We start from the raw sequence: 24655 nt of genomic DNA, 5'->3' as shown, positions 1-24655 counted from the left end.
TAGTCCCTTACAGATAACTTTTTTTATTGGACTAGACTCTATGTAATCTTTCTCCTAACTTCCTACTTCTATTTTAATACTAGTTAGAGACAGATCTGATCTATAGAAACCAAAAAAGGAAGAGTGCATAAAATTATATGAATTGAATCCTCAATGTGACAATGACAACCAAGAAAACTACCATTAGATTCCGTAACAACTCTTGCAATGAAAAACTTTAGCTTAATCATAAGACAAAATCTTCTTCCCCATCCTCTTTCAACCACTGATGAGTATATCACATTTTTTCCTCTCGCTCTGATTGTAAAAAAGTACTTACTTCCTTTTTAGTATGTACTTGGAGATCTTCTAAACCACCATATCTCCACTTACTCTATTTTTTGGCTTCCCTTTTTCTTTTTGGTTAACGTTGCTTCTCGTAGAGAAGAAGCTGTGGCTGCAAGTGTCCTTTCTTGCACATAGAAAGTATATCACTCCAGCTACCGATCACCTGAAAATATGTTAACACATCAAACGGGTGATAAACGTGCAATCCTGTATATGCCTTCAAAGTCGAGTGTATTTCAATACTCTTATTACCTTAACAGTTTTGTCATCGTACATGATCCACCGATCGTGTTCATGACTATATGCAAAGCAATGATAATGCTGTCCATAATAGCAAACCTGGAGTTTGAGAAAGGGCAGAACAACAACGTTAAGATCATAGAAAGCCAGAAGAAAAACATATAGTACACACGTACCACAGAAGCTAAGCTATATATGCTCTTAGGGTCAAGACCACGGTACATGATGCTGATGTCTATTTCGGTATTCAAGGCTGCAAGAGTAGCTGCTATGTCTTCTACACTCTCGCATGTGTTTTGCCACCCTAAAACTGCCCAACCCCCAAAAATGTTAGGACACAAATATCAGTGATCTGAAAAGGCTAACATTCAATAGAATCCCTAGGAAAAGAATTACCTGCCGTAAAAACATGTGGTGGGGTGTTAAGAAAATGGCGGATATGGTTGGGTTTCCCACACCCACCAGTTTCAGGATCACAGGCTAGTTGGTGGTTCATCTCGACAAGATTTAGGAGTTCATCAAATGCAGTCTCGGGGCAGGTAACCTATTAGACATAATGTGAGCAAACCAACAGTGAATTATCTAGTACGACAAGAGAAACCAATGAACACTTGCACGATTAGTATATCTTTTCACCTTCATGTTCCGTAGGGCACTAGCGTTGATGTTATGGAAAAAGGAAGTGTACTTCATATGCCTCGACTCCAGCCCACAGCTATAGCAATTCAGTTGCTCAAAAATATTCATTCCAAACAGAGAATGGGCAATACATGTGCGGTTGGCACAATCCCATGAACCTGTACAGTTGCTCTCAGAAGAATCTGTGTCAGACACGCTTGCGCTCTGAGCAAATGAGCGATGAAGGCAGTCGAAAATCACAGCCAATACTTCTGAAGCATCGTTCATCTGAGCCTGTTCACCATAAGACGCCCAACTTTAGGCTCCTTGATGCAACGAATGTACTCTGTATTAGGATAAATATTTGAAACCAGAACAAGTTTATTACCTCTTGGAAGAAACTGCTATCTGGATACAAGTTGCTCAACGCAATTCTGAGCGTTGAAGGTGTTACAGGTTCTTTTCGTATTTCCCTCGAAGCAGCGCTTAAAGCAGTAAGAACTTCATACAATGAGCAGACGACACAAGGATCTCCAACGTGATGGTGATCTAAAGTTGAACTACGCAAGAACTCAGCCCGAAACACCCCCAGATTCCATAGAGACTGAGATCAAAATAAAACAACATTAAAATTATAAATCTTTCAAGCTGTATACCTGAGAAATCAAACAGTTTTGAAATGGATGTTACCTGTATGATAACATTCAAAAAGCAATTGTATTCCCCAACTTCATTCTGAAGACCTGTGCCAAATATGCCAACTTCGGTAGAAGTCGGAGACTCTTTTGTGGAATCAGAAATTTCATGACTGTTTACTTCCACAGATGTCCTCAAACATGACGTCATATTTCTACCTCCTTGGTACGTATCTGTGTTAAAACAAAATGTTATGGCGTCAGATGCTTCATATCAGGGCTTTTGTCAGTGTCACTCCAAAATGATAACAGAACAAATATGATGAAAGTGAAAAAAAGGTAACTTGACATCTAAAATAAAAGAACGTGTCCTGAGATGGAGAGAAGGCTGAGTCAGACAATAGACAAGAATGGACACTAACAAAAAATCCCAAAGGTTGATAAAGAGATATAATAAATAAGCAGGGACGGTTGAGAAACTACCAAGGCTTTGACGCACAGCTTTTTTAAGGTCAGCTTGAAACTTTTCTTCTTCATCCTCTTCAGCTTGTAGTTGTCTTAATGTCTTTGTTCCCACATCTTCATCACCAGGATGAAATATCATGTTAGATAAGAATTGCAAGAAATCAATGTGATGTCATTCTTTGTTGCAGAAAAGTAAAACCAAGATACAGTAATCAAAGTAGCTCCGGCTTTAACAAAAGTCTAACTTTAATTATAATTCCAAGTTCAAATACGTAACAACAATCATTCTCTGAAATCATGAGACAGATAAGAATAAAAATGAAAAAAATACCTACCACCATTGCTACGCAGAGTTTCAGATTCTCTCTCCTTGCCGGTGCTCTCAGAAGGTCCAACTACCTTGTTAGAAGTTTTTTGGCGTCTACCCCTCCTCCCAGTGCGTTGATCAGATTGCAAAACACCATCTTGGGTAGCTACCCCATTAGCCACTACTGCAATATACAAAACAAACCAATATAAGCGTATCAGAAAGGTCAGTAGAGACATATATTCAAATTCGATGACATTGATAACCTTTTTGGGATTTCACATCCTGAACCGTGGCAGCATCAGGTATCGCACAATGATTTGTTGACCGACAGTCACCATTTGTATACACGTGAGTTACTTCCAAGTCATGAGATAGTCCATTCCTTTGAACAAGGTTCTCCTGGTAAAGCCAAGAAACCCAAAAATTAAATTGAGGTGATCACTCGCGACACCACAACCTTGCCACTCAATGGTTACCTGACTTAGTGATTTTTCTTGTTCTCGTAAATCTAAATCAACAACGACACCATCTCTGCAAATATCATGCACTGCCTCTGCATCACTCGTTGTAACTAAAGAGCTGTATTTCTTTTGTTGTTCTGCAATATGCTTCTCCTTGGCTTCATTCTCAATTCTTCTTTGATACTCAAGAGTTTCTTCAAGCTTTATCTCATCTAGCTCTAGCTCTGTTCGGCGTCTGCATTCCTCTTCCTGTTCTTTTAAAGATTCAACAGCTTCAGGAACAACGTCAGCCTCTGAGGGATCACCAAAAGATGCAACCGAAGGGAGGCTGGAACAAGAAATCATCAAAGAAAAATCATTTACCACCAATTTTCAGGACGAAAATAAATTATCCTGGTTCAGTATTTAAACTATATTTTTTTATATAAAAGATCTTCACCTGTGTTCAACTGAATCAACATTGAAGCGATGGTCGTTTCCAACAGAAGCCTATAGCAAAACATTAAAGCTAGTTACAAATATAGACAAGAAATAGTTAAAAAGTAGACAACAGATTAGTTCTTACCTTCGAATCCTTCAGTTTTTTAGAGTGTTTATTCTTTTTCTTATCCTTGGACTTCTCTTGCGTGTGTTTCGACTGATCATTTCTACCTCGGGCCTCCTTCTTAGAATCAAGAGCGAGCTCAACGAGAAACGCTTTGCTTGCAGCATCAGACTTCTCAGTGGCATCTTTCTCTGCCAATGCCTCCAAATGTGCCTGGAAAGAGAGAAAAGTGGAATCAAAACCCGAAAGAACCCTACACCTAAAGGGTAGGAAACATAACAAGGTCTAATGAGTTAGATACTTACCCGCATGTAAGACCTGACCAACGGTAACAGTACTATCTGATAATCATTGGATGAAGCAGGTCCAAGCTTTAGCTCTAATTGCTGCACCACAGTAACACCGCGCATCATTCTTGCATCGATTCTGTTAAGCTGTAATACACCCATACGGAGTATTTGTTTAGGAACAAGGCAGTTATCAATTATTCTCAGTCGTGTTGTGTAAAGATAGAAAAGTTTACCTCTGTAGACAACTGCTCCTTTTGTTTCTGGATCGCAGTCTCTATGAAACTGTCAGCTTCACTAAAAGAATCTTTCATCCCCCATTCATCAGCTTCACCAGATTCTAGGTCACGTAGCTGAGAACTAGTGCATGTATATGTTTCTTCATATCCAAACTGATTGCGGTTAACAGTGTCTGCGTCTCTCAAAACATTTTTTATAGCTTCTAATTCAAAGCTACTACTAAGACAGTCCATTTCATGGGCACTCTCGTTTAGCTCTTCCCTTCGTTTTCTCAGCACAGATTCATAGCTTTCATGGGTAAAGTCCGGTGAAGTCTCTCTTTTCCGGCCTTCTTCAAGACAAAGGTCCTCAACAGTTTGCAGTGCTCCCTCGTAGCCTAAGTGCTCGCATTTTCTCTCGAAGAGGTTCTTCAAGTCACGGACCTCCTTCTCAAGAATCTCCATGGTCTTTTGTCCTTGATTTGTTTTCTCTTCCACTGTGCGCATCCAAATCGCAGTTTGTTCCCCACTAGAGGGTCCTGAGAAGATCCATGATAGAAAACCATCCGCACCAGCAGACACATTATTGCCATTAGCAATATCTTCAGAACTGGCAATATCTCCATTATTCAATGCTGAGCCCATATGTTTCTCTTGGATGCACTCTGAGCCAAGCAATTTTTCATCCAGAAGAAGACATGACCCTTCACCATCAAGAAAAATCTCTTCTGTAATTTGAAGACCCAGGTCAACTTCATCGTTGGGGTTACTTTGTTCCGAATATCGACTCACCCCACAGGCATGTGACAAGTCTTGCAGGAATTGAAGAATTTTCTTGAGCTGGGTAGCTCCCAAGAAGCGTATGCATATGGGTGACTGACCCAAACCACGATTTAAGAATTGCGAAACCGAGGGTAGATTCCGTAGTTCATCCAGAGTAAACTGTATCACCTTATCATAATGGCTGGTAGCTAAATAACTGTGTTTGATAAGTAGCTCAAATGCTGCACGGATGCTTTTAAGGAGCTTTGTACGTTCCGGATCATCGGATATCGGCCATTCATCAGTAAGACAAAACGGATTTGACAGCCTATCCTTTTCCGACTCATTCTTCTCATAACCGTTGCAAGCATCTCCAATGTTTTCTTTTTCTGGTGAAGTGTCATTCCATGCATCCTGGAAGCAATCGTCACCATCGTCCATGTAACCTCCAGCGTAAAACTCACTAAACTCAGAATTTTGGATTTTCTGCTGGCTGCAAAGCAACTTCACCGCTGCAGGAAAATCCAATGGTTTCCATGGGGAAGTAAGAAGCATCTCAATCCTCTCACTGTCGAGACTCTGAGGCAAAACCATTTGCATCTTAGGAAAAACATTACCCATATGCTCCCCTACAATATGCTGCATATAAGACTCAGAATCCTTGAACTTTTCACTACACTTGCAGCAAACCCAAAACCGCCAAGTCTTATTAGCTTCACAAAAGGACAAAGCTTCAGCTATTATATCATTTGCATCGCCATCCTTGGATGCACTAAAGTGACTCTTAAGATCACTAACCTTAATCCTAAGTAATTCTTTTTTCATTTCTTTGCTTGTAGACTCCCAATATGATCTAACCCGATCTCTTCTCTCTACTGTAGAGCCGTTCTTCCTTGCATTCCCATGCTTTCTCCTCTCCCCGCTTCTCTGACCCGAGCCTAATGCTGGATCTGATCCCTTGCTGTTAACGCTATCTACCGAGGAAGATTCTGATTTCTGCTGCAACAACCTACCTGCAGCCACTCTCACTTCAATCTCCTTCCTCTTCTCTTCAAGAGTCTTGGTAGCTTTCTTAATCTCGTTCGGCCTTCTGGTCTGAACCAAGTTACTCTCAATAGGATCCTCAGCCATCTTCCTCATGTCAAACAATCGAAACTCCCCTTCTCCATTTCCCAGATGTTTCATCCACGTGGACAACGAACCAAGATTAGACTTCTGTATCAGTGACCTGAGCTCATCCTGAACGTTCGCAATACGAGCCTCAGGTGTCGATATCTTGTGCTGACTCTCGTCCTGAAGAGAGTCTTTAGCAGGATCGATTGGATTCTCAATGGCGAGAGCTCTGTGACACTCCTGCACAACCTCCTCGTACTCTCTACCATCGCTAGCAGACTCGTAAAGCAGGTTAGCGTAAAAATGGGAAAACTCAATAGAGTTGGGTGAAAGCTCCACAGCTTTTCTAGCGGATTCAATAGCGCTACGGATGTACTTCTGTTTAGTAACTGCGTCTTCGTATACAGAAGAAACCTTCACGCACACAGTACCTTGGACTCGGTGAATTAGGGCAGAGTGTTGATGGCGAGAGCATGATTCCTTCATGAGCCGAATCGCCTTGTTGTAGCTACCTCGCCGGAATGACGTCAGTGCCTTCTCGCACTCCGCCTTGATTTCAGCCAAATTTGACGGCTCCTCAGAGGAGGTACAAGCGGAAACCTCAGAGGACGGCTCAGCCTCCGCCGCTGAAGAAGATAGCGATTGCTTGGAGCGAGGCGCGGGGGGTTTCTTCTTCTGACCCATCGATGATTCAGTTCAAACCTAATTTAATCCGCATGAAGAAGAGATGCGTCCAACAAATGCTCGAAGACGGTTAAATCGGAAATTAAGTTGCAGACGGCGTCGCGTCGGGACGTATTACGGCGGAAGATCGCGGAGAGGGTTGGTGAGGTAGAAGAGATGGAGAGTAGAAGAAGACTCGTCTCTGTGTGGAGTGCGAAGCCGGGAAGCAAAAGGGGATTTTACCAACTGAGATTTACATCGTGATTATAGACTGGTTCGGTTTATCTCATATATTTTGGTTCGATCCGGTTGAATCGTCTGTTCCGCACGTGGTTACTGTTATGTTATACCGTATAATTTTTTTCATGCTAGTACACTACATTTCTCTAGTTTATTATATGTTAAAAAACACATAATTTATTTGGTATATATATTTGGATTAGTGGTTAGATGGTCTGGTTAGACCAATCATCATTTAACCAGGTCATTAAACCACCAATTAAAGCTTGAATGCCTCCAAATTTTTTTAATCATAATGAAAATTGAGAACAATACAAAATCACCAATCCTCCTATAGTCTATAGAGTTTATAAAAAGTTACTTTTTAAAAGAAAACTGTATTTTCGATGACTCGATACTGATGTGACTTTGCGACTTTGTCCAGTCACTCTAGCATGATAAGGGTGCGTCTCAATTCCCACGTGGGACAAAAGAAAAATACAGAGAATCTGGTTATGGTTGGTTTTGCATTTGTTTGCAAAATCATAACCTGTGGGGCTAATGTCTTATAAAGATATTACAAGGGCTTAAATTAAGAAAATAGTTAAAACTTGAGGACATATTAGAAATATTCGTAAATCTCCTAAACCCGATCCTTTGTACAGAAAGAAACCTTTCGCTGGCTCAGGTTTCAGATCGCCTGAACTAAAACAAAAATGCTCCGATCACTTCTCCTCCGCCGCTCCTCCAACGCCCGTTCGCTTCGAACCCCAACTTCACCATTTCCCCCTCTCCGCACTCTCTGCACTTCCGGTCAGACCTTGACTCCACCCCCTCCACCGCCGCCGCCTCCGATTTCATCCTCCGCCTCAGAAAAGGAGTTCCGTAAGTACGCCGGATACGCAGCACTGGCTCTCTTCTCCGGCGCCGCAACTTACTTCTCCTTCCCCTTCCCCGAGAACGCCAAACACAAGAAGGCTCAAATCTTCCGGTACGCTCCTCTCCCGGAAGATCTCCACACGGTCTCTAACTGGAGTGGGACTCACGAGGTCCAGACCAGGAACTTTAACCAGCCGGAGACTCTCGCTGATCTCGAAGCTCTCGTCAAGGAAGCTCATGAGAAGAAGAACAGGATCCGACCCGTTGGATCTGGTCTTTCGCCGAATGGGATCGGTTTGTCTCGGTCGGGGATGGTGAATTTGGCGCTAATGGATAAGGTCCTCGAGGTGGATAAAGAGAAGAAGAGAGTCCGTGTGCAGGCTGGGATTAGGGTTCAGCAGCTTGTTGACGCCATTCAAGAGTATGGTCTCACTCTCCAGAACTTTGCTTCCATTAGAGAGCAGCAGATTGGTGGCATCATTCAGGTTTCTACACTCTTCTTCTGCAACTTCCCTTTTTTTAAAAGGTTTAGGCTTTTTATGTTTTTTTTTGTGTTTTATGTTCAGGTTGGGGCACATGGGACAGGTGCTAGATTGCCTCCTATCGATGAGCAAGTGATTGGCATGAAGCTTGTCACTCCTGCTAAGGGAACTATTCAGCTTTCTAAGGATAAAGATCCAGAGCTCTTTCATCTAGCTCGATGTGGCCTTGGTGGACTTGGAGTTGTTGCTGAGGTCACCCTCCAGTGCGTTGAAAGACAGGAGCTTCTGGAGCACACTTACGTCTCCACCTTGGAAGAGATCAAGAAAAATCACAAGTTAAGTGTTGCTGACTTTCCTTATCCTAGTCTGCCAATCATACAAAATCTGATCATCATAATACTAATAGTATATCTTCACCCTTGATGCAAGTGCTTTAAGTTCTTTTCACCTTCTAGTTACTGACTTACTGCCCCCAGCATAGTGCATTTCTATCATTTGGCAAAGAACGACCTCTAATATGAACCAAATTGATCTCATAAGAGTGGAAGTTTTCCTGACTTTGGTTTTTGTTTTTGTTTCTGGATGTTTAGAAAGTTGCTCTCTACAAACAAGCATGTGAAGTACCTGTATATTCCTTATACTGATACAGTTGTGGTTGTAACATGCAACCCTGTATCAAAGTGGAGTGGGGCACCTAAGGACAAACCAAAGTACACTACCGATGAAGCATTAAAGCATGTCCGTGACCTCTATAGAGAGAGCATTGTGAAGTATAGGTATTGTTATGCCCAAGTTGCTTCCTCTAGTGCGGAAACAACACTAAATGATCAGTATTTTTCCACTATGATGTATTAGGGTCCAGGACTCTAGTAAGAAGACTCCTGACAGCAGGGAGCCAGACATTAACGAGCTTTCATTTACAGAGTTGAGAGATAAGCTGATTGCCCTAGATCCTCTCAATGACGTTCACGTTGGAAAAGTGAATCAAGCTGAGGCTGAGTTTTGGAAAAAATCAGAAGGATACAGAGTAGGGTGGAGTGATGAAATCCTGGGCTTTGACTGTGGTGGTCAACAGTGGGTATCAGAAACTTGTTTTCCTGCTGGAACTCTTGCTAAGCCTAGCATGAAAGACCTTGAGTACATAGAACAGCTGAAAGAGTTGATAGAAAAAGAAGCAATACCAGCACCTTCTCCAATAGAGCAGCGTTGGACAGGCCGAAGTAAGAGCCCTATGAGTCCTGCATTCAGCACTGCCGAGGATGACATTTTCTCATGGGTAACTCCTTTTTTCCCTCTTTAACTTTCGTGAAAAGAAGTATAAACGAGAATTTTTGGAATTGATTGTTGTTTAACTTGGTAGATTCTTGCTATTGACCAATCTTGTTCCAGCATTGACTTTTTTCCTGTTTTCGCTCTCTCTCTCTCCATTGCTAGCCATATACACTTATAATATGCTACATTACTTTTTTGTGTCAGGTTGGTATAATCATGTATCTCCCGACAGCAGACCCTCGCCAGAGAAAGGACATCACGGATGAATTTTTCCACTATAGACATTTGACACAGGCAAAATTGTGGGATCAGTATTCTGCGTATGAACATTGGGCTAAAATTGAGGTAATTGTAGATGATCCTTCTGATTCACTCACCTTTATAGAATTTCATAGTGTAGTTAGACTTAGACAGAAACCCTCTGTATCCTACTACCTTTTCTGCTTGTAATGCAATTGTTGTCCTGAAAAGTAAGCAAAGGAAGTCTGTAATGCAATTGTTCTAATATTGAGTGCTTAAAATGTATTATGTAAGCAGATACCAAAGGATAAAGAGGAACTTGAAGCCCTACAAGAAAGACTCAGAAAAAGATTCCCGGTGGATGCATACAACAAAGCACGAAGGGAGCTGGACCCAAACAGAATCCTCTCAAACAACATGGTGGAAAAGCTCTTCCCTGTCTCCAAGACTGCTTAAAAACATTTTCATCAATAGTTTTTTTCCTCCTTGAAGTACCACTTTTGGAATCCTATAACGTTGCATCTACAAGTGTTTGTAAGAAGAGTGAAGCCGACATATTGGTCACAAAAAAGTGTACATTGAGTTACTACTCTTTTTTTTCGCAGTTCCCATGAATAAATATACTTGTTGTTCTGTTCCACTTCCTGAATTTCAGTTGCCGAAGTTGGGTCGAATGAGCGGTTTGTGGCCGTCTTGGCTTGTGCATGTAAGTATGGTCATAGTAAGCTAGAAAAGTGTTCTTTTAGGGCCTAGTCTGTACTGTTGACCAAGTGACTTAGCTCACATCACTTTTCCTACTGTTTGAATGAGTCCTTGACTTTCCATTTTAGGTTGGTTCTTGTTGGTTTTGGCTTCAGACTCGAACTTAGATCTCTATTCCACTTGCCAGACCTAGTAGATACAAATGATAGTGGGGGCACAAATGATTCTTATTAATAAGATAAATAGGTAACAAAGCATACCTCAATGTTTGGAGTCACATAAATCACATAAAGGCCTCAAAACCAAATCAAATAAATAAAATTAACAAAAAAAGGAAAACAGAACAGTGTAACTTCAGACAAGAGAAACAGAAAAGACAGAAGCAAAGCGTGTGTTTGTTCTTCGGCTTTCAAATCCAAGCCCTCACTTAGAAGAATCCTTCCTACCATTCACAATCTACATCATCTCCTCTACTTTTGCTATCTACATTCATCATCATCATCTGACTTGTTCATGAAACCCCACCAAGAACTCTCTTCAGCTCGGACTTCTGTTCCGCTGTCAGCTTAGACGGATATCTCACGTTAAGCTTCAACCTCAGGTTACCTTTTTTACCAGGCTCTTTGGAGATGGGCATTCCTTCGTTTGGAACAACAATCTCGTGCTCGGGGTTGATGATATCCGTTAGTGGGATCATGAGACTCTTTCCATCAAGCGTGGTCAGGTCGAGGGTCTTACCGGTTAGTGCTTCAAGCAGAGTGATCTCCTGGTTGACCAAAAGGTCGTTTCCGTCTCTCTTGTAAAGAGGATGTGGCTTCTCTTCAACAACGAAGATGATGTCTGCAGGTATGATTCCAGGCTCTTCATTGCCTTTCTTAGGGAAAGTGAGCTTTGTGCCTTTCTTCCACCCGGGTTTTATTTCTATGGGCAATATCTCCTCAACGACCCTCATTTTACTGCAACAACCAAACAACACGAATCATAACAGTACTGAGATAAAACAAGATAAAAATTCACCTCTGTGTATGCGGACACAAGGAGGTAATACGACAACTTTCGCTACATTCTTGAGCTATTATACGAAAACCCCAACAATCGCTTCTTCTTCAAGTTCCAATAGAGAAAGAAACAAATATATGAAGCAAGATGAGCCCAAAAAATACATACAGATACGTGCAAGCTATCATCTATTCTCATTATACATAAAATCAAGTTCCTGCAGCTGTAAACTGCAAAAACCGGATCTGTGGAAAGAACCTAAAGCACTTTATAGGTAAAATGTATTACGAGGACACGTTAACCTTTGCCTAAACAATCACACAAATCATTGCCTCGTAACATCCAAAGAGTTCAGTTTTAGCAATGTTAGAAAGCTACACATTGTCATGAAATTGACCGCTTGATTCGAACAAATAAAGTAACCTTTTTTTTTTAATTCCAACAAGATCAATTTTTGCTAGTATTAGCCTAAACAATCACACAAGTGACAAAGTCACATCCAAAGAGTTTAGTTTTAGGGGAGTGTTACACATTCCAACTAATTAACTTTTTTTTTAATTCCAACAAGTTCAATTTTTGACAAACAAGAACAATCATTTACTACCCAACTAGAGAAGAAGACATACCCAGAAGCATCGTAAACATTTCTAGATAACCTCATCTTCTTCTTGACACCTTTGCAAAGATCCTCCAAACTACAAGGCAACGGATTCTCAACGGCTGGAGCCTTCCTAAGCTCACTGCTATGAGCGTTCCTGAAACTCCCATCCCTAAACGTCCTATGTCCTCCGGGGGCTTCAGATCCAAAGATCTCGGCGTAGATATCCTCGGCGTCTCTAGGGTTGAAACGGAAGGAGGCGGCGTTAGGAGGATGCTGCCTATGGTGGTGGAAAAAGTGCGGCGGTCGCGAGGAAGAGGAAGAAGCCTCGTACGAAGAAGAGTTGGGGATTTTCCCAGATTTGAGGCCTTCCTCGCCGTAGAGATCGTAGATCTGGCGCTTCTGAGGGTCGGAGAGAACGTCGTAGGCCTCAGAGATCCGCTTGAATTTGGCCTCGGCTTCGTCCCTCCGCGCGGAAGGGTTCTTATCGGGATGCCAGATCATGGCCAGACGCTTGTAAGCTTTCTTGAGATCATCATCCGTCGCGCTGTGATTCACCTTCAGTATGTTGTAGTAATCCACACCCATCTCTCTCTCTGTTGATAATTTCACGGTGGTCTGGAGGAGACTAGGGGGAGAGAGAGGGAGGGGAAGGGAGTTTCCACGTTGCCTTTTTAGAAACAAATCATTTTTCTACTTTTTTGTCAACAATTTATAAAAACCAAAACGAATCCAAACGATTTTTCCATATAAAACAAATTATTAATTTCTGTAGAAATATGTTTAATATTTATAGTGAACTAAATTATATTCTATTTACTAATAACTTTTGTTCCAAAACTCACAAATGTAACCTTAAAAAATCATTACAAAATATATAAATTAAAATGCATAACATAAATACAATGCATTTACCATATAAGAAAAATTAAATAGTTTATTCAATTTTATGTACTATTAAAAAATGTATGAAAAGGTTTTTTTTTAATTATCATATTTATCTAGATTTTTATAGGATCACTCAGTGTTGGTTCACAAGTTAATGACAGGGTTTTAGGCTTTATCGTATTTTTAATTAATAATTTTTTTATTAAATGAAAACTGAATTATATACGGTCACCGAGTTATCCGTTCGACCACGGGTTCAAATCGGATATAAGAACACTGCTTATATCTTAGTCCATGTATATATATCACATATGTTACCTCTACTAAAATGAGTTAAATAATTTGTAAAAGTAGAATTTTTTATTCACATTATTTAAATTTAGATGCACTATTAGTCCTCGTCATTCGGTTTTGTTTTGAGTATTTCAATATTTTGTGTTTTGGTTTTAGAAATATTGAAATTGTTCAGGTATATAGAAAATTTTGTTATGTTTCAGTTTAGTTATTTCACATTTTGGAACGGTTTGGGAGAAAATTTGGAAACCGACTAATATCCAAAAAGTAGGGCCCAATTTGGTTTTCGATTATGTTTTTTGGGTAATTTTAAATTTATAGAAGAAAAGAACATTGGATAATTCAGATTTTTCAATTTAAATATCGGGTAATTAAGGTTGTTCGATAAAAAATGTGAGATAATTTGGATAATTTTAAATCTTTCAAATAAAACATATTTACGTGATTCATTTTTGAGAAAAAGATTAGGATAGCACCAAACTAAGTTTTTGTTCCCAAAGTAGCACTCAAGGCTCAAAGTCACAAAAATATGTTTCATTAAAGAAGTAAATATACACTTATACCCTTTGGGTTAATTAATCCAAACCTTAGGGTTTAGAATTAAGGGGTGGAGTTTTGGAATTAGGGTTTAAAATTTTATAAAAAATAAATACTAAATTAAAAAATTAAAATTTTAAAAACAGTTTCAAAAAGTATTTTCTAATTATAAAAAGAAAATTTGAAAACAAATTTTTAAAAAAAATTATAAAAATTTCGAATCTGAAAACATATAATCTGAAACTATAAAAACATTTCTTTTTTTCTTTTATTTTACTTTTATTTTATTTATTTTTATTTATTTTTGTTTGTTTATTTAATTTTAAACCAAGGGTATTAGGGATATTTTATCCTTTAATGAATGTAATTTTTGTGACTTTCTCCTTCTAGTGCTATTTTTGAGACATAAACTTGAAAATGTGCTATTATTGACAATTGCCCTTCATTTTTAGGTAGTTCAATTTATAAATTATATTTTAGGATATTTGGTTATTTAGTAATTAAAATATAATTAATATTTGTAGATATATAATTTGTATTTTAAAAACTTAAATACCCATTCGGTTTTTGCTTTTTTTTTGTAACACCATTTGTTCAATTTTGGTTTGGAAAATCACCACAAATAGCACATTCATAGTACCACTTTTCATGTTTACACTAATCATTTTTACCATCACTTTTAAATTTTTAATGAAGAATAAAAGATAATTATCCCCTTAGGGTTAACTAATCTAGACTTAAGGTTTAAAGTTGAGGGGGTGGGGTAGGGTTTTTGGAATGTAAAATTTAGGATTCTAATAAATATATAAACAAATATTTAAAAAATATATAAAAAAAATAGTTTCAAACATAATTTTCGTTTTTCAAAAAGAAATTTGAAAAAAAAATTTCAAAAACAAAAATTTAAAAGATTTTCGAATTTGAAAAAGTATAATTTGAAAACATAAATTTTTTATTTATTTATTTATTTATTTATTTATTTATTTAATTTAAATAATGATTTATTATATATATAAATAACAAGGGCATAAAAGTCTTTTTTCACTTAATGAATAATGTATTTTTGAAAATGTCTCTTTAGTGGTGGTAAAAAGGAAAAGTGGTAAATTGGGTCCGGACCTATACAGTAAATTATATACAAATTTATATAAAAATTATTTAATTCCAAAATCTAGTATCTTATTATATAAAGCTTGGTTCTTCAAAGTTACTAATTAATATGATCACGACACATGACAATTATATATTTAAGATTGCGATATGTGTTAATCTATCTCATGATTAAAAATACTAGAAATTTTATCCGGGCTACGCCCGGGATTTATACCAATAACATTGTATGTAATATCTATATTACAATATATTGCATCTAGATTATAAAAAATATAAATAGTAAATTGAATAGAAATGAATAAAACTCACATTTGTTTACTATCTAAAATATGTATGAGATGGTGAACAAATGGGAAATAAATGAAGAATTTGTTAATCCGTAGTTATGATCCGAAATAATTTTTGTTAAATATGTTTAGATTATTATGAGAAAATGTTATTAATCTCAACATCACATATTTCTTTGCTATATGTATTATTTATATCATGTTAATTTTTGTATTTATATGGTATTTAATCTTGTATAATATATTATTTTACGATTATAAATCAATTTTTACAATTATAATAAGTAAAAATAATTAAAATATTCATTGCTTTAAATAAAATTTTTTTTTATAAAGTTGTATGTGTTAAATACACTGAAATTTTAGGAAAATATTATTATTTACTATTTTATATGTTTAGTTATAAGCAGAAAAATATCTTAGAATATAGCTATAGTTAAATTATTATTGTGGATTAAAATTTAGTGTAAAAAGATTGTAAAAATATGTAGATATATTAATTTTATTTAATTCGTTGATCTTTAGTTACTGGATTTGTGAAATTATGAAACCAAAAATTGATTTTGATTACTAATACCCTAAAAGGGAGTAATTTAATTTGCTGTTCATTTTTTTTTCTCAGAAAAGTCTATACAATCCATTACACTATAATAACCAAACCAGACAGATACTTTATATGGAAGTAACATGTCTAACCAAAATAACAAATATTATAACTAAGTAAAATATTAATCAATTACTGTATGTTCTTATTTTAGATTATGTACATGCAAAGAGAAAATTACCTGGTATAGTAAATGAAACTAATATTATTTATAAGTTAAGATATGCATGTCACAATGTGTTAAACAAAACAATGACTTATTTTGATATTTATAATAAATATAAAGTTTCAGTTGTTTTTGTAATCATCTTCACTATGTGTTTCTGGACTTTAAAGCAAGGAAACGATATTTTTTTTATAACACATTTGGCATTATTGTATCTCTGAGTTGCAACAAACCACCTAAACTAATTCCCACGTAACATGTATAGCCAAACGAAAATAACCTTATATGTTACTCTACTAAACTTTCATGGTTATCTGTGGTGGCTTGTTATTTTTGTTTTCTTGTAGTAGTCTTCTCTTTCTTTGTTTAAACAAAATTTTCTCTTATTGAAACTCTTACACATTCCTAACTTTTGCGTTTTATATCACCTCTAAGTATAGAAACATCTAAAATATATAGGTTCTTCGCTGTATTCTATGTGTAATCATTTTTCGAAGATAAATATTTTCTTAATTGTACTCGAATTGAAAAAGAAAAGAAGGTTAAATGGACTTAGTTTCACTGATATAAAAGCAGATTCAGTTTGGTTCACGGTTTGTCCTGAAACCAAATTTTGATGCGGTAAACATGCCATTACATTGCTTTGATTAAGGCATTGAGGAAGAGCTCCTGGTATCTTGTAACTTTAGTTGCTTTTCACACATCATCTGTAGGTACCATTGTATCTGGGGCATATATATTAAACAACATCAGATATAATAGGACTAATACTCTTTTTGGTTAGCAAGTAGACAAATGGTAGGTTTAGCAGCTATGCAGGTGAACTCATTACCTCGATCAGCTCATGGAAATGTTTCTGAGCTACCATATGTAATATTGCATCATATATGATCTCAACGCTCCTGGTAAAGAAACAAAGAAGAGGAAACTGTTCTCTTTGTAACCTGTGTGCCTTCCTGCCACGTATATATAGGGAACCAAATAAACTGAGAATATACTGGAGTTTCAGAGCAAGAAAAAATACAGGATTCAGAAGAGTAGGCATTACCTTCTCGCATTTCCCTGTTGTCGAATTGCACGCCTTACACCCACACGTAATTCCCCATTCTCACCCCTGCAGAAGAACCAGATATTACAGATCAACTAAACATATAGATACAAATCAAGAATACCATGAACCAAAAACCAACAAAAATTAGAGAGATAAATGCATCGCCTGCAACCAGCCTCTTGGAACTAACAAACACGCTCCACCCACTCTGAAGCAAATGCCTTCGTTGTTGACCTGGTATGAGTTTAGTGACGCAAGAGATTAAGGGAACGAAAATTAAATAAGATAAAGAATAATGCAACTCATACAAATTCCCATTACCTCGGAAAATATGTCTAAAACGCCACTCATTTCCATGCAATTTTTTTGCTACTAACTCCTGAGTAGGAGGCTGAAGTGACATATCCTGAAAGAAGAAACAAAGGGAAACATTGAATTAAAGCATATTTTGGAACAAAATTCAGGAATATTGGTTTTCAATATATAACTAAAGCACCAACCAGAGGCGGGAGACATTCATCAGCATGTCGGCTAAGCACAGAAAATCCACCATGCGTACTTGTGTCCGAAGCAGTCAAGGTTTTGCAGAAAGAATGCACTTGGAACCTGGGGGGCGGAGGAAGAGGTGCCTCTTTCTCAATTGCATTCTCGTCTTGCTGGAAGATAAAAAAAATTAATATATCAGATTTTCGAAGAATATGATCATCCTATACTCCGCTCCAACTAAATGAACATAAGAAAATATAACTTACAATAGGTTCCAGAAAAAGAGTAATCTGCGCATAAGCACCACTAATGCAAAATCATAGACAAATCTTAAAGTTAGCTTATAATTCAAACACTCAAAAAACAAAAAAAAAAAACGTATTACCAAACGAAAGTGAAGCCTACCTTTAAATCAACATTAATGACTCGACAAAGGATCTTCGAAGGAAGATCATAGAGAGGCATCTACTGTTCCGCCATCTTGGTTTTTCGATGCTTCCACCTACTCATCAAGAAAACGACAAAAAAAATTAAAACCAAACGTAAAAAAAAATCACAAGCAAATCGGAGTCAAGGAAAGAAATCTCACCTGCTCAATATGTCCCTAAGGGAAGTAGAAGACACGGTCATCTTGTCGAGGGACCGTCACGAGAGGACCAGCACAAGCATGCCAGAGCTCTTTGTAGAGAGCAGCTTCAGGGTCGACTACGCAAACAAAAAACTTAGATCAGCTCAGTTTGTAACCAAAACCAAACAAATGAAAGTCAGAAACGTAGGCTTACCAACACGCTCAGCCCCCACAGAGCGGTTAGACTGAGTTATCTCCGCCTCGCCGCCGGCGAAAGCGGCGGAGAAGTTCTCTATTCCTCCACGATGATTTCCTTTCGTAGAAACCTCTTAACTCGCCATATTTTCTATAACCTCAAAGCTCAGATCTGTTTCATCTAGTGACGGAGAAGCCTCTCCGCGGACAAAATCAACACTTAAAAATATCGTGTAAGTCGGATCGTATGTATAACGAAGGAGGAATATCTGAAGAGTGAATGAATCGTCATCTAGAGGTTAGAGTCTAAAGAAGTCAATTAGGGATGCAGATCGTGGAAGAAAGGGGAAAAGTATATCAATAAAAACATGAAGGCTATATGCTTAATTTGGGCCGTTTAAATATTTTGTTAGCCCAAATGAATGATCCGCCAAAAAATTTTGCTGAGTAAATCCAGTTGACATGTCAAAACTGGAACTTGTAATTGGTTGAATTTTTTAGATGACGTGGACAGGTTCTCTGCTCTTTATATATTGCTTTTAGTATAGTATAGATATATATACTAAGATATTAACAAAAACGAAGTTTATTAAAATATTATTATACATATTATCTATTCTATTAAAAGAGAAGCAGTCCTGAAAAATCTACTTATACAAGGTTGTTTGGATTATTTCCTAAGAGTTAATAATTTCATGGTCCTACTTAAATTTCTCCTAACAATATATTTTCATAAATTTTTCTGATTTTCTTTAGATATTATAAGTGTGTCACTCCTATATTTACGGTAACTACTATATTGCCTTCTATAAATTTCACCCCTTTATTATAAATTTTTCCATTTAGTTATTGATATCCCATACACGATTTACTAACCAACATTTTTTTGATGTAATAATATATAAACTCGTGGATCCATAGACTAATCTATTATGTATGTGACCATATATATTATATAATGTTTATTTTAATTCTTAAATTCATATATCTATATAAAACGAATGGTATGGTGCATATCACCATTAAATAATACATGCCATTTGAATTAAAATAGTCTGGTAAGTAATACATGTATTTTTAAAAAAATGAGTTAATGAAGTATGATAAAAAATTATCACAAAATCATATTTTACTATAGAACCGATCAAATATAGTAGTATATTATAGTATTTTCAGTTCATAAAAAATGATATTAACATATAAGTACTGAACAAATTTGAAAAAATGCATATGAAATTAGTTAAAAATTATCCTCAGGCCAACTTATTTAATTGAGTTTTTACTATAATTCATATACAACCACTTAAACTATATTATGGAAAATAAAAAAATACAAATAATTTAGAAAATATTGCTCCATATTCTCTCTTTTTTTTATAAAAAAATAAATTGACTTGATTTTTACTTATGAAGCACAATTACTAAAATCCAAAATAGTGATTAGTATTTTTTTTGGGCAACAAATAATGTTTAGTGTAAAAGATGCTCAAATATAAGTCCACTTTTGTAATTCAATTTAAATAACAAAATAAATTTACAAATATAATTAGGTCCAGAATTAATATTTATATTATTTGAGTTTTAAGCTTGTAGGTTTCCGCGGGTTATTCAATCATATATTAGATACAAAACATATTGAGATTAGTATAAACTCTTCACTAGGTTTGGAATACCTAAGTTAAACAAGATTTTTTTCTTTTGAAAAAGTATTAATCCCGTGCTTCAAAGCTTGATTCAAAAGTTTGAATTGAGTTTTGAAAAAAATATCATCCAATTTATATGGGATTTTATCGGGTCAACCAATATTGGATAGAGGGTTAATGATAGTTTTTACGTTTTTACCGACTCTTATCAAATTTGTATATATAAGGTTTTAAGTCAATAAATAACTTTTACTTCATTTTTTAGTTTTTAATTTTGTTTGATATTCTAAATTTTCAATTAAGAAGTTAGGTACTGACAAAAAAATAAGTTATGTTTTTTTTTTCACTTTTATATTTGTGTTTTTTTTTTTATTTTGATGAAGATTTGCACTATGTCACCTGAAGAAAATAAAGTAAACGATGGTAGAGAGAACCAAAATTAGTTGATGTTATTTGGTGTTAGTTTATTTCCGTTATCGATAATTTATTATAATGATCTTTTACTTTTGGTTTATTTTGTATTTGTAGTTTAATTTATTATTCACATTTAAATATTTAAATATTTATAAATTTTATGTTTTGATTTATTTTAAATGCCATAACTCCTATCTTGTCAGAGAAAATTTTAAATAGTCTAAACTATTTTTTTGATATTTTGTTTGTCAAATGAAAATAAAAATATAAAAACCAAAGTTGAGTATTTTCTAAATGTTTTTAAACATAAAATATATACATATCCAAACTATTATTTTATGTTTAAAAAGATAGAAAATATTAAACTTTAGTTTCTATACTTTTATTTGCATAGCTGATATATTATTATATAATAAATTAATTAATTTATTAACCTACGGTTCACCCGCGGTCGATCCAGTGACTCAGCAACCCGGTAATCTATCCGGTTCAGTGTCCGGGTCGGGTTTAAAAACATTGGTTTTAACAAAATTCAGACCAGATTTATATGAATCACCTGATTTACTTATGAGACTGTAGGTTTGGTTCAGGTATGAAAACACTGCTAAAATTATTAAAAATTCTAAATATATATACTATTAGATTAGCCCAAAATCTGTCTAGTAATTTTTTTGTCTCATCAACTCAACAAATATAACTTTTACAAAATACACACAAAATGCAACGATGACGTTGTAACATAAGAATACACATATAAAATCTAAAATAAACTATTTGATAAATTATATAATTTTAAACTAAAATTCTTTTACTTTTTCGATATAATAACACTTTATAACTTAATAATATAGTTCAAAATATCAAAACCAAAATAATAATTCATATCAAACAATATTCTTAATCGAAAAAAAAACCCGCGCTTTTGAAGCGCGGGTTAAAATCTAGTTTAGTATTAATTTTGCTTTTTTAAAATACTGATCAAAATATAATTGCAAAATATTATTTGATAATAATTTTTCTTCTAATGTTGGGACATGTGTTTAAATATATACTGATTAAAAATATATATGATAAGATAATAAAAACGAATTTTGAAAACTACTTGGGAAAATTTTACTTTTACACTTTGTTTGATACCACTATTCAATTTTACCACCAATTTAGGGATATTTTCATAAATATCATTTTCAATAATGAACAAAATATAATAGTACCCTTACCTTATCTTCTACTCAATCATCGACTCTTCCTCTCTCTTTTTGAGATCCATCTTATCTTGGACTTACCGTCGAGATCCCCCGTCTCCGTCGAGATCCGCCGTCTCCGTCGAGATCCACCGTTTCTGTCGAGATCCGCCGTCTCCATCGAGATCCGCCATCTCTCTCTCACACAACCGGCGACGAAAACGGATTACAGAGAATCGCGATTCAAAGCCTTCAAATGTTGATTCCTGTTCAAGATTCACAACTCGTATGTCTCTAATTCTTGTATTCTTTTGTTTGTTTCGAGTAAATATTTGATTTTGTTCTTTCTCTTATCAAAAAATAAAAAAGTTTGCTTTAGACTTCTCATTTGAACATGTCGATCTAAGAGAAACAATTTCCATAGTGAACAATATTGAGTTTTGACAACTTAAAACCCTTTATAAATCTGGGTTTCAAGTAATTTTAGGGGTTTCTCCTTTCTGTTATCCAAAAATAGAATACGGTTAATTTGGACTTGTCATTTGAATGGTCCCTGCTAAGAGATAGATTTTTCGATAGTGAACATTGTATATTAAGGAATTATAACCCTTTATAAATATGGGTTTTAGGATATTGTTGATAATACAACTAAACGATTTACAAGATTTTATAAAAGAAGTTTTTTTTAACAAGAGTTCATCGCATATGTCTATAGGACAACATATAAATGTGTGAACTAAAGAAGTCTTGTGTTGTGTTATTCTATATTATTTGTAAGACTGTTGTCGAAATACACGAACCCTATGCTTGGATAAGGTATGTTTAAGCCATGATTAGAAGTTCATATCATCCTTTTATTAACTTCATATCATTTTTTTTAGACTTCTCATTTGAACATGTCGATTTAAGAGAAACAGTTTCGATAGTGAACATTGAGTTTTTTGACAACTTAAAATCCTTTATAAATTTGGGTTTCAAGTAATTTTAGGATTTTCTTCCTTCTGTTTATCCAAAAATAGAATACGGTTGATTTGGACTTGTCATCTGAATAGTTCCGGCTAAGAGAGAGATTTTCCGATAGTACACTGCATATTGAGGAATTATAACCCCTTATAAATTTGTATTTTAGGATATTGTTGATAGTACAGCTCAACGATTTACAAGGTTTTATAAAATAAGTTCTTAAACAAGAATTCATCATATATGTCTATAGAACAACATATAAACGTGTGAACTCGAGAAGTCTTGTGATGTGTTATTTGTAAGACTGTTACCGAAATACATGAACATTATGCTTGGATAAGGTATCTTTAGACCACGATTAAAAGTTAACATCATCTTTTTATTTCGTCTTGCAGTTAGACAGTAATGAATCTTGCATGATTGCCTCCAAGGATTTATGAAGCTGTAACAGAACCACTAGACAATCCAAAAGTGATTATCCAATCGGTGTCTTGGTCAATAATGTTAAGTGTTTTATAAAAGATTATAAATGAAGTTTTATAGGGGTTTATAAATTTATAAATTAGAGAGACTTATAATACGTTGTTTTTTCTTTGTTACATCTTGTGGTTAATACATTATTTGGATTCTCTCAGGAATACAAACATTTGGTGACCCCAACATATCCTGATCTTGGATGACATGGATTTTTACAGTGTTGTGCAATTAGTTCAACAAGGATATAAAATGAAGAAAAGCTAAGGGGAACGAGGATTTGTGGTTTTACTTTTTGCAGCATATGATGTAAGGCAATAACACATGAAAGAAGATAAAAATAAAGAGAAAAGAAAGCTTAAGAGAAAATAAAAGTTTATAAATAATTTATAAAAATATATAAAACAGTTTTAAAAGTTTATAAGCTATTTATAAAGGTTTATATATTATTTGTAAGAGTCTCAAAACCATTTATAAATGTTTATAAAACAATTAATAAAGTCTATAAATCATTTATAATTGTTTATAAAAACGTTAAGAAAGTATATACACAATTAATATGGGTTATGTATTCAATTTATAAGGTTTATAGGTTTAGGAACCAATTAGAAAGTCTCTTAAATAATTTATAAGAGTCTAAAGTAATTTATAAGGACTTATAGAAACAATTTATAAGAATTTGTAAAATTGTGTATAAGGGTTTATAAGGATATATAAATAATTAATAAGAGTTTATAAATCATTTATAAAAATTACTAAAAACAATTTCTGAATTTTATAAAAATTTTAAAAAGAGTTTGTAAAATTGTTCATAAGGGTTTATAAGGATATATAATTAATTAATAAGAGTTTATAAATCATTTATAAAAATTACTAAAAACAATTTCTGACTTATAAAAACAATTTATAAGGGTTTGTAAAATTATTTATAAGGGTTTATAAGGATATATAAATAATTAATAAGAGTTTATAAATCATTTATAAAAACTACTAAAAACAATTTCTGAATTTTATAAACCTTTTAAAAAGGTTTACAATTTTTTTGTAAGTCTATAAACTATTTATAAAGGCTTATAAAACAATTTATAAGAGTATGTAAAATAGTTTATAAGGATTTATCTGTAAATAATTAATAACTGTTTATAAATCATTTATAAATGTTTATAAAAACAATACATAAATTTTATAAACCATTTATAAGAGTATATAAATTATTTATAAAGAATCTATAAACTTTTTATAGAGGATATGTAAACAATTTGTTTGTTCATGACTTTATAAAGTATATATTTTGTCTGTATTTTAATCATTTGATATGGAATCCTAATTTACCTTCATAATTTAGACACTAAAAACATCTGAACGACATGTTTCTTTACTTGAATTCTGGATACAATGTGTTATTTCTCTTCTTGTTCTCTCTTCCGTATAAGGTTCCCTTCATGTAACCCATTTGGTCACATGAATATTGGCACAAAATCTAGACCATTCAACGTCAACCTAACCAAGCTTGATTTCTATTACAAGAAACAAAATGTAGTAAAAATGAGTAGTTTCAATTACTTAGCCACATAATAACAGGCCATTTCATGGAAAGAGCAAGACTATGAGTTGAAATGACTATATAAGGCTCTCATCTGAACATTAGAGATAATTCCTTGTTCTCAACAAAAAGTTGTCATTTCAAATATAATCTGAGAACATCAAGGTTTCTCCACATCACACTCTTCTCTTTTGTAAAAAAAAAAAAAACA

General features: G+C 34.8%; 4 protein-coding genes and 1 long non-coding RNA gene across 6 annotated transcripts; 2 read left to right on the top strand and 3 right to left on the bottom strand.

Annotated features, from left to right (window-relative positions):
• Positions 1 to 116: 116 nt before the first annotated feature.
• On the bottom strand, positions 117 to 6897 carry LOC103873189. Its single transcript, XM_009151614.3, has 15 exons — positions 4124 to 6897; positions 3906 to 4034; positions 3622 to 3813; positions 3496 to 3545; positions 3072 to 3384; positions 2859 to 2994; positions 2621 to 2776; positions 2304 to 2399; positions 1876 to 2054; positions 1574 to 1789; positions 1204 to 1479; positions 964 to 1111; positions 744 to 877; positions 580 to 666; positions 117 to 490 (listed from the first exon to the last, which is right to left on the bottom strand). The coding sequence occupies exons 1-15, from the start codon at positions 6662 to 6664 to the stop codon at positions 404 to 406; spliced, it is 4740 nt and encodes a 1579-aa protein (XP_009149862.2). The 5' UTR covers positions 6665 to 6897; the 3' UTR covers positions 117 to 403.
• A 659-nt stretch (positions 6898 to 7556) lies between these two features.
• On the top strand, positions 7557 to 10375 carry GLDH (L-galactono-1,4-lactone dehydrogenase, mitochondrial). Its single transcript, XM_009151613.3, has 6 exons — positions 7557 to 8226; positions 8308 to 8558; positions 8814 to 8999; positions 9079 to 9499; positions 9700 to 9840; positions 10033 to 10375. The coding sequence occupies exons 1-6, from the start codon at positions 7579 to 7581 to the stop codon at positions 10189 to 10191; spliced, it is 1806 nt and encodes a 601-aa protein (XP_009149861.1). The 5' UTR covers positions 7557 to 7578; the 3' UTR covers positions 10192 to 10375.
• Positions 10376 to 10643: 268 nt separating this feature from the next.
• On the bottom strand, positions 10644 to 12749 carry LOC103873187 (dnaJ homolog subfamily B member 1). The gene is made up of 2 exons (XM_009151611.3): positions 12063 to 12749; positions 10644 to 11393 (listed from the first exon to the last, which is right to left on the bottom strand). Exons 1-2 carry the CDS (start codon positions 12620 to 12622, stop codon positions 10949 to 10951), a joined length of 1005 nt encoding a protein of 334 aa, XP_009149859.1. The 5' UTR covers positions 12623 to 12749; the 3' UTR covers positions 10644 to 10948.
• A 3668-nt stretch (positions 12750 to 16417) lies between these two features.
• LOC103873359 (auxin response factor 2-like) lies at positions 16418 to 18555 on the bottom strand. Of its 2 annotated transcripts, XM_033273294.1 has the most exons (10): positions 18243 to 18555; positions 18050 to 18165; positions 17866 to 17962; positions 17727 to 17750; positions 17475 to 17630; positions 17296 to 17380; positions 17140 to 17208; positions 16972 to 17037; positions 16756 to 16879; positions 16418 to 16648 (listed from the first exon to the last, which is right to left on the bottom strand). In XM_033273294.1, exons 3-8 carry the CDS (start codon positions 17923 to 17925, stop codon positions 17006 to 17008), a joined length of 426 nt encoding a protein of 141 aa, XP_033129185.1. In that variant the 5' UTR covers positions 17926 to 17962; positions 18050 to 18165; positions 18243 to 18555; the 3' UTR covers positions 16418 to 16648; positions 16756 to 16879; positions 16972 to 17005. The 2 variants fall into 2 exon arrangements, 1 of the variants encoding a protein (XP_033129185.1); XR_004448564.1 differs by having other exon boundaries at positions 16972 to 17208; positions 17727 to 17766; positions 18243 to 18542.
• A 409-nt stretch (positions 18556 to 18964) lies between these two features.
• On the top strand, positions 18965 to 23935 carry LOC117126032. The gene is made up of 3 exons (XR_004448566.1): positions 18965 to 21750; positions 22823 to 22930; positions 23123 to 23935. It is a non-coding gene; the product is annotated as an uncharacterized LOC117126032 (long non-coding RNA).
• The last annotated feature ends 720 nt before the right edge of the window (positions 23936 to 24655 follow it).

This window comes from Brassica rapa, chromosome A06 (genome assembly GCF_000309985.2).
Source record: "Brassica rapa cultivar Chiifu-401-42 chromosome A06, CAAS_Brap_v3.01, whole genome shotgun sequence".
NCBI lineage: Eukaryota > Viridiplantae > Streptophyta > Magnoliopsida > Brassicales > Brassicaceae > Brassica > Brassica rapa.
Note: the sequence above shows the minus strand (reverse complement) of the source record. Positions and strands in the feature narration are given on the sequence as shown.

Excerpts from the sequence above, each read along its gene's own strand:
- LOC103873189 (XM_009151614.3), bottom strand. The coding sequence starts at position 6,664 with ATGGGTCAGAAGAAGAAACCCCCCGCGCCTCGCTCCAAGCAATCGCTA. Across the intron at positions 2,055-2,303 it reads AGCTGTGCGTCAAAGCCTTG|ATACGTACCAAGGAGGTAGA; the intron begins GTAGTTTCTCAA and ends GTTTTAACACAG. Across the intron at positions 1,112-1,203 it reads GTGCCCTACGGAACATGAAG|GTTACCTGCCCCGAGACTGC; the intron begins GTGAAAAGATAT and ends TATGTCTAATAG.
- GLDH (XM_009151613.3), top strand. The coding sequence starts at position 7,579 with ATGCTCCGATCACTTCTCCTCCGCCGCTCCTCCAACGCCCGTTCGCTT. Across the intron at positions 8,559-8,813 it reads GAGATCAAGAAAAATCACAA|AAAGTTGCTCTCTACAAACA; the intron begins GTTAAGTGTTGC and ends CTGGATGTTTAG. Across the intron at positions 9,000-9,078 it reads GAGAGCATTGTGAAGTATAG|GGTCCAGGACTCTAGTAAGA; the intron begins GTATTGTTATGC and ends ATGATGTATTAG.
- LOC103873187 (XM_009151611.3), bottom strand. The coding sequence starts at position 12,622 with ATGGGTGTGGATTACTACAACATACTGAAGGTGAATCACAGCGCGACG. Across the intron at positions 11,394-12,062 it reads AATGTTTACGATGCTTCTGG|TAAAATGAGGGTCGTTGAGG; the intron begins GTATGTCTTCTT and ends TGGTTGTTGCAG.
- LOC103873359 (XM_033273294.1), bottom strand. The coding sequence starts at position 17,925 with ATGCCTCTCTATGATCTTCCTTCGAAGATCCTTTGTCGAGTCATTAAT. Across the intron at positions 17,209-17,295 it reads TTTTAGACATATTTTCCGAG|GTCAACAACGAAGGCATTTG; the intron begins GTAATGGGAATT and ends AACTCATACCAG. Across the intron at positions 17,038-17,139 it reads TTCCAAGAGGCTGGTTGCAG|GGGTGAGAATGGGGAATTAC; the intron begins GCGATGCATTTA and ends GTTCTTCTGCAG.